The sequence below is a fragment of the Abramis brama genome (genome assembly GCF_963993115.1).
Source record: "Abramis brama genome assembly, chromosome: 8".
NCBI classification, from domain to species: domain Eukaryota; kingdom Metazoa; phylum Chordata; class Actinopteri; order Cypriniformes; family Leuciscidae; genus Abramis; species Abramis brama.
In genome coordinates this window covers 2,484,005-2,501,737 of record NC_139970.1, presented here as the reverse complement: position 1 = coordinate 2,501,737, position 17,733 = coordinate 2,484,005, and the positions used below count along the sequence as shown (strand labels likewise).

General features: G+C 43.2%; 1 protein-coding gene across 1 annotated transcript in view; it reads right to left on the bottom strand.

Annotated features, from left to right (window-relative positions):
- The window catches only part of map3k12 (mitogen-activated protein kinase kinase kinase 12), a 40,030-nt gene extending 23,249 nt beyond the window's left edge, over positions 1-16,781 (bottom strand). Inside the window, exons 1-2 of the mRNA XM_084121439.1 lie at positions 15,937-16,781; positions 266-815 (exon numbers count right to left, since the gene is read on the bottom strand). Coding sequence (XP_083977565.1) covers positions 266-683 — 418 coding nt within the window. The 5' untranslated portion in view covers positions 684-815; positions 15,937-16,781. The remainder of the gene's footprint in view (positions 1-265; positions 816-15,936) is intronic.
- Positions 16,782-17,733: the final 952 nt, after the last annotated feature.

Here is a 17,733-nt window from a genome sequence, read left to right as displayed (position 1 = left end):
TTTTAAAGGGAATGGGAGATGAGACCCTGATTGGTTTTTTGCACGTTACGCCCAAAACACACCCATTACTCATTAAAAGAATAGGGACAACCCTTTTAGACCATGCGCTGGGACCACCAACCATTTTTCCCATCGTTAAACTAACAAAAGTGGATTCGGACACGCCCTAAGTGCACTTGCGCTGTGCGCTTTAGACCAAGCGCTTAGATCGTTAAAACAGGGCCCTCTAACTCTGCTGCTTGCTGTCTCCGATTGTGGTACTCACCCTCATGGCTCTGCTTGTGCTCTGTCGAGTAGGCTTTCCCGATCATCGTCCACACTGGCTTCAGGCATCCGAACAAGCCTTCCAGAAAGCCCCCTCCGCCCGCCTGCAGCCGGAAGCTGTCGGACTGGTTGCGCACGGCTCCGCCCTCGGCTCCACCCTCCTGCAGCTTCAGCACACTGTTGGAGAAGTTGGTGGGCTCGTCGCTCAGGGTGGGGCTGTTGCTGTGGGTGCCGCTGCCGCCCCCGACAGGGTCGATGGAGAGCACGTTACGGAGGACGCATTGGGTCGGGGTGAGTTCGGTGTCTGGGGTGCTCGCCGGCACCTCCGAATCCGGCCGGCAGAAGGGCGGATCAGAGAGCGGGGTGCTGAACCCGGAGAGGGAGGGGGAAGGGGCATGTTGCTCATGGACACAAGCCATGGGGGCAGAGGGGGCAGAGGGGGCAGAAGGGGCAGAAGGGGCAGAAGGGGCGAGGGTGGCCCGCGAGTTACCCACCCTTCAGGAAAGTGGCCCTCACCACTCACTCCGGAGCACCGCTGCTCGTCAACACACCTGGAGAGGGGAATCACAAAGCAAGCCATAAGATTCGAGAAAGAGCTTACTTATTACTTATTACTTATTACTTATTAGGAAAGGCAATCAAATACAATCACGTATTAGAGATGTGTATTATGGTGGATTAAATCACTATCATTGTGTAGCAATGCCAACAACACGAGGACACGTTCGTGTATTTAGGAACTGGGGCTGTCAAAATGGCTGAAAAATAAAATTCGAATTTCTTTCTTAAATATTAGCAAAATTTGCATTATATTCGAATTCTGAAGGCAATACTTAAAGTTAGAGGAAAAAAAGTACTGTATTGTCTCTTATGCCCACAAGAGGGCGCAAGCGAGCTAAATAAGCAAATATAAACCAAATCAAGCATTGCATCTTTTATTGAAATGAAATGAGATTCACTTTTTAAAGTGCATTAACTTTTGAAACAATTGTACTTAAAATATATTTTCCTTATTGTGCATGTAAGTGCATCAGTAACCTGAGAAAACACGCTTCAACAGAGATAGCATAATGTACTGCATGAACACAAAATAGCAAACTCATTTGACTGGATCAGTCAACAAACACGGTGAGTAATGTCTTCTCCTGTTACTGTCACTTGCACTTTGTGTCACATGTATAGTATAGCATTCTCTGTCAAGAGCGAGGACTTTACATGTGATAAATGCAGGGAGATAGTCAGGCTGACGGAGAAGATTTCAGAACTAGAGACACGCATCCAAACTTTAAATGGGGATAGTAAGAGTGCAAGGGCTTTAGATACTGCTTTGGATGTGACTAGCTTAGTGAACTCTGTACATTGTTCGGTTCTGGCTGTAGAGCCCGTGCAGCAGGGCAACTGGGTGACGGTGAGACGCTGTAGTCGCGGAACAAAACAGCACTCTTTCGTTCCGATTTCAACATTAAACAGATTCTCCCCACTCAGTGAAACACCCACTGAGAATCCTGTTGAATGTGCCCTAGTCATTGGCGATTCGATCACACGGAACGTGAAAATAGAGACACCAGCCACCATATCACATGTTCGCCGGGAGCCAGAGCGCCTGACATCAAAGCAAATTTAAAAGTGCTGGCTATTGATAACCGTAAATTCTCTAAGATTATTATTCACGTCAGCACTAATGACACTAAAGTGCATTATAACATTATAGCATTATAGCATATAACATTAAAGAGGTGTGTGAACTCGCAAGTACGATGTCAGGCACTGTAATTTGCTCTGGCCCCCTTACTTTTCGCAGGAGTGATGAGATACTTAGTAGACTGTCCTCACTCAATGGCTGGTTGTCTAAGGCCCCATTTACACTGCATGGTTCAAGTGACCCAATTCCGATTTTTTCCTCTCATGTGGCACAGATCGGATATGACCAGTGAACGTGTAAGCAGGAAAAAAACGCATGGATTCCGATTTTCTCAGATCGGATTCAGGCCTCATTCATATGTGGTAATAAATCGGATATGAATCGGATACGTGCATTTGCGTGTGCCATGTAAGCAGACAAATCGGATATTCCCCAGTAAATGCGAGTCGTACGTCATTAAAAAAGGGACGTCAACTCAGGTGGACACCAACTGCGATCACATTATTAATGGTGCGATGGAGGACGAAGGCTCAACACAGTGGAGTATTTTTTTCTCCGCCTTACGAGAGCAATGTTTTGCTGATTTTTGAAAATAGTGCGGAAAGCAAAACACTGAATAATTAGAGATGCGCAGATGAGCTCCAACTTCACCCGAATCCGCAGCCAAAAACAAATCATCCACCCGCACCAATAATTTTCTCAGATTTAAGTATCCGTACCCGATGGTCAAATTATGTATTCGTATGTGTTGTTACGCGTGAGGATAGATGATCGTCACCTTCAACAGCGGACTCGACGGTTGATGCGCGCATCTAATATGAATGAGCGCTGCTTTTAAATGAACATTTCTTTAAAACAAAATTTATTTGACAGAATTTAATTTTCTTAATTGCATAAACAGGCTTTACTCCCTTGAAACTTAAACTGGAATGGAACATACTCATATTTTAGAGAATGTAGTTAATATTTTCGTTAATAATGATTTATCATATCCACTCGCGACCCACCCGAAATTAATCAGAATGTTATTTTTATTAGCCTACTTGACCCGCCCGATCCGCGGATTATCCACAGAGCCCCCGCGGATATAACCGCGATCCGCGCATCACTATAATATTTTTGTCTGCTTCTGCATCCATTGCATATCGAGCTGTTTTACTTCATTTTCCGGGCCAGAACGTCTACATTGGGTTGTTTTGGCAGTGTATAGTGTAAATGCAAATATCGGATACGGGTCACTTTTAAAAGATGATGTAAGCGGGTCGTCAAAAAAATCGAATATAGTCAGCAAATCGGAATTGGGCATCAAGACCTGCAGTGTAAATGCAGCCTAAGTGGTGTCCGCAAAATAATATAGAATTCATAGACAATTGGAAAAGTTTTTGGGGCAGACCTGACCTGTTGAAAAGAGATGGTATTCATCCCTCCTGGGATGGTGCTGCTCTTCTCTCTAGTAATATGGCACATAGTCTTAGAGATAAAACATGACAATCTGGGGCTCAGGTCAGGAAGCAGACAGACTGGCTAAACCGACCGTCTGCTAGCGGCCTCGCGTCACCAAGGTCAGATAAATCCCATCACATAGAGACTCTTTCACCTAGATATCATCATATAGAGACTGTGTCTGTTCCCCGAATTAGGACATACAAAAAACTCCTAAACCCATTTAAGGGTAAAAATGTAATTGATGTTCAACAAATAAAAAACAGATATAATACGGATGAACAAATGATAAAGCTCGGGTTGCTGAATATTCAATCCCTTACTTCAAAAGCACTTATTGTTAATGATATGATTACAGACTATAATCTAGATGTGCTGTGTTTGACAGAAACCTGGCTAAAACCAAACGATTACATTACTTTAAATGAGTCCACCCCGCAAGATTACTGTTATAAACATGAACCTCATCTGAAAGGCAAAGGGGGAGGTGTTGCTGTAATTTATAGTAATATCTTCAGAATTACTGAGAAGTCTTGTTTCAAATATAATTATTTTGAATGTGCCCTAGTTATTGGCGATTCTATTACACGGAACGTGAAAATATGGAAAAATAATGTGTTAGTGCTTAATGTAACTGTGCTGTTGCTTATGTTTAGCTGTGTTTCTTTTCCGCCTCCCACTGGACATTTAAGGTACTGCACTATGTTTATATAGTTCCCTTTCAAGGGAACTCGCGTTGCGTCGAGAATGACGCTATGGGGAACGCTTTGCGTGATGACGTCTTGAAGCACATGTAAAATCAGTCCAATGGTGTGGCGGAACGTCAGAGGCGGGTGACGTCACGTACCAGGAAGCTATAAAAGCCGGCCTGAAACAGAAAATGAAAGCTTTCTGAGTCTTCAGTCGCGCTCTGTGTTGAAATCTGTCCTTGTTATTTGGTGTTGTCTGTCTATATATATATATATTCAGTATGGCGAGCAAGCAGCAGTTTAGAGTGTGTGTTCATCCTTGCCCGCGTTATATAACGGGAGGTGATACTCACACTCTTTGTGTTGTTTGTTTGGGAGAGGAGCATGCCCAGTCAGCACTCGAGGGTGGTGACTGTGTGCATTGCTGTGCGCTTCCATTGCGGACGCTCCGATCCCGCTTGGCTCGGTTCAATCCCGACCACGTTCCCCAGGGCTCGGGTCCCGCCGCGGCTGAGGCTCGGCGGCGATCTCAGACCTGGGGTTCGCAAATGGATCTGTCAGTGGATGTTGAGACGGGCTCTGCCTTATCTCAGCCTCTTACTGACAGATCCAGTGCCTCTCATCAGGGTGTGGAAGCACGCGCGGCGGTTTCTTCCCCCCCGATAGAGGCACCAGTACTGCAACTATCCAGCTCTGAGGAGTTGGATGTTGTGAGTATTGAAGCTGAGTCTGAGGATTCGCCACCTCAGTCTCATGCGTTTGAGGAACTGCTCGATGTCATTACTAGAGCTGTTGACAGACTGTCTATTGAGTGGCCAGAAGATAGGCAGGACGTTCGTTCGAAAAGTAAGCTCGACGAACGCTTCCTGCCATCTCGTGCGCAGCCCCAGCGCAGGAGCCTGCCGTTTTTCCGAGCGGGAGCAGCCTCACTCCTCTAGAAAGAGCGCTGAGCACCGTGCCACTCAGAAACAGAGCGTGTCCTCCCGTGCTCCCCCACAAAAATCTCGGGGACACGGAGGGCGCGCTCAAACCCAGCAGTCCTCGAGGGGTAAAGCGGATCTGCGGACCGTTATTACCGCCAAGAAGGCTGCTGGGAAGAAATCCTGACGTCCGAGGGCTCAGGACTAATGAGGGTAGTCCCCCCCGAAGCAGAGCGGTTAACACCTCTTTTTACGGTGCCCGTCTCTCTTCGGTACCCTCAGGGGACCGTTCTGCTAACCCTGCCGCCTCCGGTGTTACAGGGCGCAGCGGTCTCCGGCGAGCACATATCTCAAGGACCACCCGGAAACGTAGTGGCCTCGGGATGCCCGCCCCCTCCGAGGAGGGTGTTAGAGCAGTCTGTTCGATCGTTCCCTGCCGGTGCGCCGTTACAGGGCGACGAATTGACTGCTCAACAACAACAAAATCCAGAAACCAGTCTCGAGAGGCTGGTACCTCTAGTAGAATCTTTGACAGCGTGGAAGCTACTGTCAAATGTTTCTCGTTGGGTCCTGCAGACCGTGGAAAAAGGGTATCAGATACAATTCAAAAAACGCCCACCTCGGTTTATGGGGGTCCTGCCCACAGTGGTGGGCCCCGAGCAGGTTCTGGTCATGGAACAGGAAGTGAACACTCTGTTAGAGAAAGGGGCCATAGAATATGTACCTCCCTCCGACAGGGAAACCGGGTTTTACAGCCGGTACTTCATTGTTCCGAAAAAGGACGGGGGATTGCGTCCCATTTTAGATCTTCGAGTTCTGAACGATTCAGTCATGCAGCTCAAGTTCAAAATGTTAACATTGAGACAGATCGTGCCACAGATCAGGTCCGAGGACTGGTTTGTCACGATAGATCTCAAGGACGCATATTTCCATATTTCCATCCGTCCGTGTCATTGGAAGTTCCTGAGGTTTGCTTTCGGGGGCAAAGCATACCAATATCGTGTTCTTCCATTCGGCCTAGCTTTATCACCCCGCACTTTCACCAAATGCATGGATGCAGCTCTGGCGCCGCTGCGCCTCCAGGGTATTCGCATCATGAACTACATCGACGATTGGTTGATTTTAGCTCAGTCGCATCAGTTGGCGGTTCAACATCGAGATGTTGTTCTCGCCCACATGAAAGAGCTGGGGTTACGGCTGAACGCCAAGAAGAGTGTGCTTTCTCCACTCCAGAGGACCACTTTTTTAGGCGTGGTTTGGGACTCAGTGTCGATGCAGGCGCGCCTATCACCGCCACGTATAGAGTCCATCCTTGCAGCTGTGAAAAGTGTAAAGCTAGGCCAGCTACTCACTGTCAAACAGTTCCAGAGACTGTTGGGTCTCATGGCAGCAGCTTCCAACGTGATACCTTTTGGACTGCTGCACATGAGGCCCCTGCAGTGGTGGCTCAGGACCAGGGGGTTTTCCCCGAGGGGCAACCCATTTCGCACAATCAAGGTCACGCGGCGATGCTTACGTGCCCTGGTTATGTGGAAGAAACCTTGGTTCCTGTCCCAGGGCCCAGTGTTGGGAGCTCCTTGTCGTCGCAAACTGCTAACGACGGATGCTTCCCTCACGGGTTGGGGAGCGATCCTGGAGGGTCGCTCATCTCAAGGTCTGTGGGAAGACCATCATCGTTCCTGGCATATCAATCGCCTAGAGATGTTAGCTGTCTTCCGGGCTCTGAGGAGCTTTATCACAGATCTCAGGGGACACCATGTGTTAGTACACACGGACAACACGTCGGTAGTCGCCTATATCAACCACCAAGGGGGTTTGCGCTCGCGCCCGTTATCCAACTTGGCACGCCATATCCTCTTGTGGTCCCAGGGGATGTTACTGTCACTCAGGGCAGCTTACATCCCCGGGGTCCAGAATATAGGAGCAGACACTCTGTCGAGACAGGGGCCGAGGCCCGGGGAATGGAGGCTCCACCCCGAGGTGGTGGAGCTGATATGGAGGGAGTTTGGCCAAGCTCAAGTGGATCTGTTTGCGTCTCGAGAGACGTCTCACTGTCCACTTTGGTTCTCCCTCACGCATCCAGCTCCTCTGGGACTGGATGCTATGGTGCAGACGTGGCCGAGGCTACGTCTGTACGCTTTTCCCCCAGTTGCTCTGCTCCCGGGAGTTCTGGAGAGAGTTCGCAGGGACCGGGTTTGCCTGCTTCTTATAGCCCCGCGCTGGCCGGGCAGAGTATGGTTTCCCGATCTTGTGTCGCTCCTCGACGGGCCTCCTCTGGAGCTACCCGTCAGGAGGGACCTTCTGTCCCAGGCGGAGGGCTCGATATTTCACCCCCGCCCAGAACTGTGGAACCTGTGGGCTTGGCCTCTGAGGGGGCCCAGCTCATAGAGTCAGGTCTCTCAACTGAGGTTGTTGAGACCATTCTACAGTCCAGAGCTCCCTCCACGAGGAAACTTTATGCCCTGAAGTGGAGAGTCTTCACTTCTTGGTGTAGTGACCGTCGGTTGGATCCAGTCAACTGCCCAATTGGTACAGTTCTGGAGTTCCTGCAGGACCGGTTCACTGCAGGTCTGACCCCGTCCACCTTAAAGGTTTATGTGGCGGCCATAGGTGCTTACCACATTCCTTTGGGTGGAATGTCTGTGGGGAAAGACCCCTTGGTATCTCGTTTCCTTCGTGGCACTTGGAGGCTGAGGCCTGCAGTTCGCTCTAGGGTGCCACCATGGGACTTGTCCATTGCATTACAAGGCTTGTCCCTGGCCCCCTTTGAGCCCATTGAGGAGGTTCCTGAGAAGTTTTTAACTCTGAAAGCTCTTTTCCTTCTCGCTATTTCTTCTCTCAAGAGGATAGGGGATCTTCAAGCATTGTCGGTTGCTCCGTCATGCTTAGAGTTTGCTCCGGGTATGGTTAAAGCGTTTCTTCATCCAAGACCGGGTTATATCCCCAAGGTCCCCACTAATGTGGTCAGACCTATTGTTCTGCAGGCCTTCTGTCCTCCTCCCTTTCAAAATGCTGACCAGGAGGCTAATAATTTGCTTTGCCCTGTGCGGGCGTTAGACGCGTATGTCCACAGAGCTGCCCTGTGGCGTAAAAGTGATCAATTATTTGTGTGCTTTGGGTCTCCTAACAAGGGAGGTCCAGTGTCTAAGCAGAGGATGAGCAAGTGGGTGGTCGAGGCTATCTCACTTGCTTATGAGGCGGCTGGGCAGCCTTCTCCTATGGCTGTCCGGTCCCATTCTACAAGGAGTATGGCGGCCTCTAAGGCCCTTATATCAGGAGTATCGTTACAGGACGTCTGTGATGCGGCAGGCTGGTCCTCACCGCACACTTTCGTCAGGTTCTACTCTCTGGATCTAGACTCTGCTCCAGGGTCTCATGTTTTGTCTTCCTAGTGCTGCTCACCAGATTTCACACGGGACAGACACTTGTAGCTATGGAGGCGTTGGTATAGACGTTCCCCATAGCGTCATTCTCGACGCAACGCGAGTTCCCTTGAAAGGGAACGCCTCGGTTACGACTGTAACCTCGGTTCCCTGAAGAGGGAACGAGCGTTGCGTCGCCCTGCCATATCTCCTTCATGCCTGTCAGCCCGACTTCAGACTATACGAAGCTTTCGTTTTCTGTTTCAGGCCGGCTTTTATAGCTTCCTGGTACGTGACGTCACCCGCCTCTGACGTTCCGCCACACCATTGGACTGATTTTACATGTGCTTCAAGACGTCATCACGCAAAGCGTTCCCCATAGCGTCATTCTCGACGCAACGCTCGTTCCCTCTTCAGGGAACCGAGGTTACAGTCGTAACCGAGGCGTTTACTTTCGATTTCCCTCAGTGAACGCAGTCAAGAACAACGGGCACGCAATTTCTATCGACTATTGATTCGTTTAAACGTTGGAAATATATGTCTGTAAGTGCAATATTTTACAATAAATAGTGATTTAAAGTGTTTAAGAATTTTTAGAACAGAGATTATTGCTATATTTTTGTTATAAGCACACTTGATTTGTGTTATTGATAACGTGCAATGTTGTAGTCGGTACATGCTAGTTTATCTTCTGTTTGTACATTATCTCATTTGAATATAATTTCTCTGTGTTTATTACTTAAAGGGATAGTTCACTTTGAAATTAAATTTTGGTATGTTTTAGCTTACCTCAAGGGCATCCAAGATGTAGGTGTCTTTTTTTCCGCAGTAGTTTCAATTTTGATATTTTTAGGTCAAACCGTTCTTGTCTGTCAGTCATATAATGCAGGTCTATGGTCACTGTCTCAAAGAGCATGCACAAGTCCAAATTAAAACAATTCCCCGTCGTCCAAATTAAACAATTCCCCATCTAAGTACACATTGATGGCCTAAGACAGGAAACGAGCAGTTTGTGTGAGAAAACGAACAGTATTTATATCGTTTTTACCTCTTATACACAGCTACGTCCAAGTGATATGATCTGACGTGTACGCAGACTGGTGCATAGATATATACACTAGATGTCACCTTGTCTACGGCAGTTCATTGGAACGAATGTCTTTAAGGCGACATCTAGTGTATATATCTATGCACCAGTCTGCCTACACGTCACACACCAGGATGCGTGCGCCCTCAGATCACTTGGACGTGGCTGTGTATAAGAGGTAAAAACGATATAAATACTGTTCGTTTTCTCACACAAACCGCTCGTTTCGTGTCTTAGGCCATCAATGTGTACTTACGATGGGGAATTGTTTAATTTGGACGACGGGGAATTGTTTTAATTTGGACTCTGTGCATGCTCTTTGAGACAGTGACCATAGACCTGCATTAAATGACTGACAGACAAGAACGGTTTGACCTAAAAATATCAAAATTGAAACTACTGCGGAAAAAAAGACACCTACATCTTGGATGCCCTTGAGGTAAGCTAAAACATACCAAAATTTAATTTCAAAGTGAACTATCCCTTTAAGATTATGTGAAAGGAACTATGTACAAACCGTGATGTTAAGCTGGATGTGTATGTAAATGTGAACATAATGTTCATACATATTTTTCTTCGTTTGTAGTTTTACAGAAAAAATATTGAGAAGTGAATCACCAGTAAAGTCACTAAAGTTATGAAGACTGCTTTCTGGAGTTCTTTTTTCAATTTGTACGCTATCTGTTAAGCCTTTGCTTAAGCTACGCAATTGGTCAGAACAGAATAGTAACACTATCTAGTGTAAATGGTAAATCACATTTGAGATTTGTGCTGGCTACTGTATACAGGCCATTGGAGTTCGACAACGTGTCAGGACCAACTCATTGTCGTAATCATACATTAGATCTAATATTATCACATGGAATCAATGTTGATGCCATTGAAATTCTGCAGCAGAGCGATGACATCTCAGATCATTATCTGGTCTCGTGTAAACTTCATTTAGCCAAGGCTGCAAAGCCAACTCCGTGTTACAAATATGTTAGACCTATCACTTCTGCCACTAAAGATTGCTTTATTAATAATCTTCCTGATCAGTTTCATCATCTCAGCAGCCCAGATAGCTTAGAAGAACTCGATATTGCGACAGAAACTTTTGACTCTCTCTTTTCCAGCACTTTAGACACAGTTGCTCCATTGCGCTTAAAGAAGATTAAAGAAAATAGTCCAACGCCGTGGTACGAGCACACTCGGGCCCTTAAGAGAGCAGCCAGAAAAATGGAGCGCAACTGGAAGAAAACAAAACTAGAGGTATTTCGCATTTCATGGAAAGAGAGCTCGATTGCTTACAGAGAGGCTTTAAAAGCTGCTAGATCTGCTTATTTTTCAACCCTATTAGAAGAAAATAAACAAAACCCTAGATATTTATTTGAAAAAGTGGCAAAATTAGCAAATAATAAAGCTTCAACCCCAAACATTTCCAAGCAGCACAGCAGTAATGACTTTATGAACTTCTTCACTTACAAGATTGATAATATTAGGGAGAAAATTACAACTATGTAACCGTCTACTACAGTATCACATCAGGCAGTGCATTGTAGTTTCCCTAAGGAAAAATTCGATTCATTCATTGCTATAGGAGAGGAAGAATTGTCTAAACTCGTTAAATCATCTAAATCGACAACATATATGTTAGAGCCTATACCGATTAAGCTATTGAAAGAGATGCTTCAGTATGGCGTACCACAAGGCTCAGTACTAGGACCGTTGCTGTTCACTCTGTACATGCTACCCTTGGGAGATATCATTAGGAAGCATGGAATTAGTTTTCACTGTTATGCTGATGATACTCAGCTCTATAGTTCTTCAAAACCTAACGAAACTTAATCACAAAATTAACTGAATGCATAGCTGATATAAAAAACTGAATGACTAGTAATTTCCAACTACTTAATTCTGAAAAAACTGAGATCCTAATTATTGGACAAAAAACTTCCTCACGTAATAATCTAGAATACTGTCTAACACTTGATGGCTGCTCTGTCAAGTCTTCGTCGTCGGTTAGGAACCTGGGTGAAAGTCACGTGTCTAGTATCTGTAAAACTGCATTCTTCCATCTTAAAAATATATCTAAATTACGCCATATGCTCTCAATGCCAAATGTGAAACAATTAGTTCATGCGTTCATGACCTCAAGGCTAGATTATTGTAATGCTCTACTGGGTGATTGCCCTGCATGCTTAATAAACAATCTACAGCTGGTCCAAAACGCAGCAGCTCGAGTTCTTACCAGAACCAGGAAGTATGACCATATTAGCCCGATTCTATCAACACTGCACTGGCTCCCTATTAAACATTGTATACATTTTAAAATATTGCTGATTACTTACACAGCACTAAATGGTTTAGCTCCGCAGTGCTTGAGCGAGCTCTTAACGCATTATAGTCCTTCACGTCTATTGCGATCTCAAAATTCCGGCCAGTTGATAATACCTAGAATATGGCATCTACGCTAATATTAGTCTCTCTGTTTATCCCGAGGTTTACCGCAGTCCGCCGGATCCAGGCCGGATCCAGATCTGATGAAGGACCTGCGCCTGGACACGACGACAGCGCAGTCCTGAAGTGGCCATGGACACGCGGAAGCGTAAACCCCCCCCCCCGTATTATGAATTTTTAAGGCCAGAAAGGTAGTTTGTTGAGGTCAATTTGTAGAAAAAGACTACACGCCTGCACAGATATATATTCAAAACTACTAGCCTAACTAATAAAGTTATATATAAATATAATAATTAAATGTAAAATAACACTATGTTCACTGTATAAATTTAATATAGATTAATCTTTGTAAAAGCTGTGTTTTGTTGTTTGATTAACATGACAACAGCAGGTATTTTATTTTTGACTTCTGGAATTTGATATATATGTATTCCAATTTATTTATCTATGAGAATGTATTTGTAATTATAATTGTTTTTTGATGTTGTTGTTGTTGTTTTCTAAAATATAGTTTTGTCATCATTTTGAGAATGCAAGACACACACAAACACATGCCTATCTTCATAATTCTAGTTTTGACTTCTAAAGGTTTTTGAATTTGACCCAAATCCAAAATTTCACTTGCACTGCACTGCAATATACAGTGAAAGTCCAAAGTTTCAATACTACTCAACACCATTTTTTAGTCATGATTAATATTGCATTGCATATAATGTGTGCTGGGCAACTAGTCTTAAATTAAGAAATCCCTAGAAAACAGTAAAAAACACAAAAAACAAAACAGGAACATTGTGTATACATGTGATTTATTTAAATTGGCTACTTAATTTATTATTCCAATATCCATATATGATACTAAATCCCACAGGGAAAGGGGGATTTTCTATTTGTGACGTGCTGTCTTTGCATTTGAACATTGCACATTTTAAACAGGACACGCATTAGCTAAATAAACGTTAGCCAATACAAACTAAATTTATAGAAAACAGTTGACAATGAATAGACAGGAGTCCTGTCACAGGACCAATAATAGCAAAACGAATCACTTATTCTAAAAATAATATCAAGTATAAGTTCGAATAAGACGAATCCGACATATAATGACGGCTGTGTTAATGGTAAAGTGTCCGTCATTTAACGAATTTTAAAAATACGGATGGATAATACAAAATGCTTTCTGACATTTGACCGAAAAAAACACAAGCAAGAACAAAATTTAAACTTAGCCTGTCAAATTTAATTTTACAATTATCTTCTCTCTCTGTGTGCGCTCGTCTGTGTTCACGAGTTCACACTTACAGACAATTAGAGGGAGTAAAGTTTAATGCGTATTTGGCGTGGTGTCCGGGGGGAGTTCGGCCGAACCATACTGTTCATGTCCTTCTTTCTTCAGTGGAAAAGAAATGAAGGTTTTTGAGGAAAACACTCCAGGATGTTTCTCCATATAGTGTCTTCAATGGGGTCCAACGGGTCGAAGGTCCAGATGTGAGTTTCAGTGCAGCTTCAAAGTCTCGACACGATCCAGCCGAGGAATAAGAGTCGCATCTAGACAAACCAGCTGACATTTATAAGGCTGGTCTTGCTCTAGCTGTGATGCGCCACATATTACGTAATCAAGTTGAAAGGTCAAGCGTGACGTAGGTGTAAGAACAGATCTAGTGTTTACAAAGAGAACGAGTAAAGACTGAGTCAAACGGCATTTACAAATAAACAAATAAATAAAAGGTAAAACAATAATTTCGGACGATTGAAGTGAATTCGTGGATGTGCAAGACCAGCATTTGTGGTAAAAAGTATATAAATGTTTATTTTGTTATAAAATGTCAGCTGGTTTGTCTAGATCAGACTCTTATCCCTCGGCTGGATCGTGTTGAGCACTGATTCTCAAAGTGTGGTACGCAGGCTCCCTCTAGTGGTACGCAGAGGAATCACTGAATATCGCACATACGATCACACCGGTGTGACTAGAGCGATCAGTGCATTTTTTATTTCACTTTTAGGTGCAATACATTTTCATTTAATCATTATTCAAGTTTTTTATTTGCCTGTATGTAAGCAGCACAGTGCAGTGCTAATGTTCAAACTGGGGTTTTACACTGTATAAAAAGGGGCTGACAATAATAAATATTCTTATTAGAAATAAAGCTGCCTCAGTTTGAGCTGTGCATAGCTATAGCTGAACAGTTAGGCCCACTACACTACTGTATTTTAATATTGGTCATTATGGTGGTACTTGGTGTAAAAGGTTTGAGAACCACTGGCGTCGAGACTTTGAAGCTGCACTGAAACTCACATCTGGACCTTCGACCCGTTGGACCCCATTGAAGTCACTATATGGAGAAACATCCTGGAGTGTTTTCCTCAAAAACATAAATTCCTTTTCCACTGAAGAAAGAAAGACATGAACATCTTGGATGACGTGGGGGAGAGTAAATTAGCAGGAGATTTTAATTCTGAAGTGAACTCCTCCTTTAAACGAGCAAGAGCTTGTTGTTACTGTAGTGCTGTAGTTAACCGGTGAACTCTGAACTCTGAGGACGCTCGTGAACAATCTGAGAAACATCATTCATCTGCACATCCACAGACTAGCACAGCCTTTGATCATATTGTCTGTTTTGGTCATTTTGTTGTGTATTGTCATCTTAAAAAAAAAATTAAAAAAAATTAAATCTAGTACTTAAAAATGAGAAATGTTGCATTGGCATCCAGCTGAAGTAAAATAATTAGAAGTTTTATTTATTTCAGCAATGATTTTATTTCAAGTACTGCATTTTTATGTTTTTAGTTTTAGTTAACAATAATTGGTGTGTATATATTATTTACATCCAAAATAAAAGTTTGTGTTTACATAATATGAGTGTCACACTCATATTATGTAAACACAAACTTTTATTTTGGATGCGATAATATATATATATTATCTATATTTATATTATTTATATTTATAATATACATGATTATATATATATATTACAATATATACAATATACATTATATAATGTACTGTGTTTAATTATTTTGTATATATAAATTCACACACATGCATGTATATATTTAAGAAAAATTGACTTATAAAATATTTAGATCTACATTTAATATAAATTATATATAAATACATATACACTGTATATATGCAAATATGTATTAAATATATACATGCATGTGTGTGAGTTTATATATAAATAATTATACACAGTACACACACATATATTATACACACTTGCGTAAACATACATTTTTATTTTGGATGCTATTAATCGTTGCACAGCCCTAGTTTGTGTCATATATTGTTGAGGTCTAGTGTTTCTAGTCGCAGATTTTATTACATTTACAATATTTTATTGTGTTTACATGGACTAAATATTTCTACATATTTATGTTAGTAGCTGACATGCAAGTTTCAAATATTAAGCTAAAACAATTTTAAATCCAAGCATTTCTCCAACTGTACAATAAGATTGTTATAGACTCATATTAATCACTTGCTAATTCTGTCACACTTCTAATTATAGGAGCTGCTGAACAAATGAATGGTGACCATCATAGCTCCTAAATATACACTTATCCCTTCAATATTAATACACAATCATGTTATTTCTCAGCATCTGCATGAGATATATTATGAATATTGACGTGCCGTACAGAAATCACGGCGCTTCTGCTCGACGCTCGCGCGCGCGTCACACCGCTCTCTGCACAATATGGCAAAATTGCATAACAAACGCACGCGTGCGCTCCTGAACGACGCGATTCCTCGCGCGTGTCGTGTAATTACACCATTGCGCGTGTACAGGCAAAAACAGCGCACAAACGCACGCGACGAGAACGCGCGGATGAAAGGCAGTAAATGGACGCGTTTGTTGAGATGTGATGTCATTGGCGTCAATGGCGCGCGCGAACGCGTCCAGCCGCGCGAAGTACCGCAATGAGTGAGGAGAGGATGCACACACACACACACACACACACACACGCACTGCACGAACACACACACTGATCTGATCTGATCTCTCCCGCTGGCGTGTACAGGCTGTGCCGCGCGGAGAGGCTCGCGTCGCGTCGCGTGTGTGTGTGTAGAGATGAGGAGCAGTACCGTGTCTCTGGAGGATGGATGCTGTTGTCAGTGACGGGAGGTTGATCTGATGTTCCGCGGTAAACGCGTCTCTGTCCTCGATCCCCGCGCGCGCGTGCTGTTCTCTAGGCTCGGCGAGGTGTGTGTGCCGTGTGTGGTGTTTTGGCCCGGTCCGGTTCGAGCTCCATCGGCTGGTTTGCGCGATCACGGATTCGGGTCCATTAGTCGAGCGGAAGGAGCTGTTCTCATCTACGGTGCTGAAGTGACGTCACGGGGCGCGATGACGCCCGCTAGAGGGCGCGCGCGCGCGTTACCGTGAGAGCGAGCATGACGTCAAAGCCACAAGCGCTGAATGTGTGTGTGTGTAAATACGGCCTGACCTTCAGTTTATATTTTAAAGCGTTTAAAGGAAAACCTCCTGTTTTTATTGTCGGTGCACGCGCTAAATATGACGCACGTCACGCGTGGCGTCGAGAACGCTTGGAGAATCTGTTCCAGTGTGAAAATAATGGATGTTTCATACATAGGCCTACGTGTGCTTTACTATTGAAAGAGATTTCTGATAATAAAAACAGCGCACCTGTCCATAACCTGCGTTTGATTCTGCTTCATATCACGGTGTTATATTAACTCTGGTAATGAATAATGTGTGTTTAAGGTTTGCTTCTGGGTCATCTCATGGCAGATCTCCTCTGTGTGTTTTACTAGTGAAAGAAACACATAAAGAAAGCTGACCTGTATTTAAGAAATTATAAAGAAAACATTTTAAATGATGTTAAAAATGGCATCTTTTGTTGGAGCAAAACTAGAGTAGAGGACTAAAACTAAACGGCTGTATCTTCATTCATCTTCATTTATTTGTAGGCCTACACTAATGAAGTAGCTGGGTGTCAAAATCAGTAAAACACATTCTCTAGTGTTTATAATATGTATATTCTGGTTCAGAACAAACCTTTCTGTTGCTAAATATATATGCGGCTATGTGTGAATTGCTATTTTACACAGTCTCAATGATTGAGAAAAGGTCGTCCTACAAAACAAAGGTCATACACTGCAGATCTTTGACAACGTAGTAGTTTAGTAAATGGTGTATATGCTGGAATCATAAAAGTAGAATGTTGATAATATGATAACCGTGATGAAACATTGGCTTGTGTGTAAAGTTACTATACAAAACACAATTTGTAGAAGAGTTAAAATAGTTTAGAATTAAGTGTTTGCTTTAGAGATGTGTGATGTTTTGCATCTTGTGTGTGTGTGTTTTGTGGCTTTAGTGTGAGTTTCGCAAAAATGAGGCATAGTTTCAGAAATCTAAGCAATTTTAAAAAACTGTAATATATATGTTTTCTATGTGAATATATAGTAAAGTGTAATTTATTCCTGTGATCAAAGCTGAATGTTCAGCATCATTACTCCAGTCTTCAGTGTCACATGATCCTTCAGAAATCACTCTAATATGATGATTTGATGCTCAAGAAACATTTATGATTATTATCAGTGTTGAAAACAGTTCATATTTTTGTGGAAACTGTCATACATTTTATTTCTCAGGATTGTTTGATGAATAGAAAGTTCAGTGAATAGTATTTATTTGCATTTGTTAAATTTATATATTAAAGCATGTATTAAATAGAAATCTTTTGTAACATTATAAATGTATTTACTGTCACTTTTGATCAATTTAATGTGTCCTTGCTGAATAAAAGTATTAATTTCTCTCTCCTTCATTAATCTTACCTTTAATGTTTGAATGTTAACATTGTTGAAGTCGTTCACTTTCTGCTTCCCGCAGCGACTATTACTCAGGGCTTTCTGTCT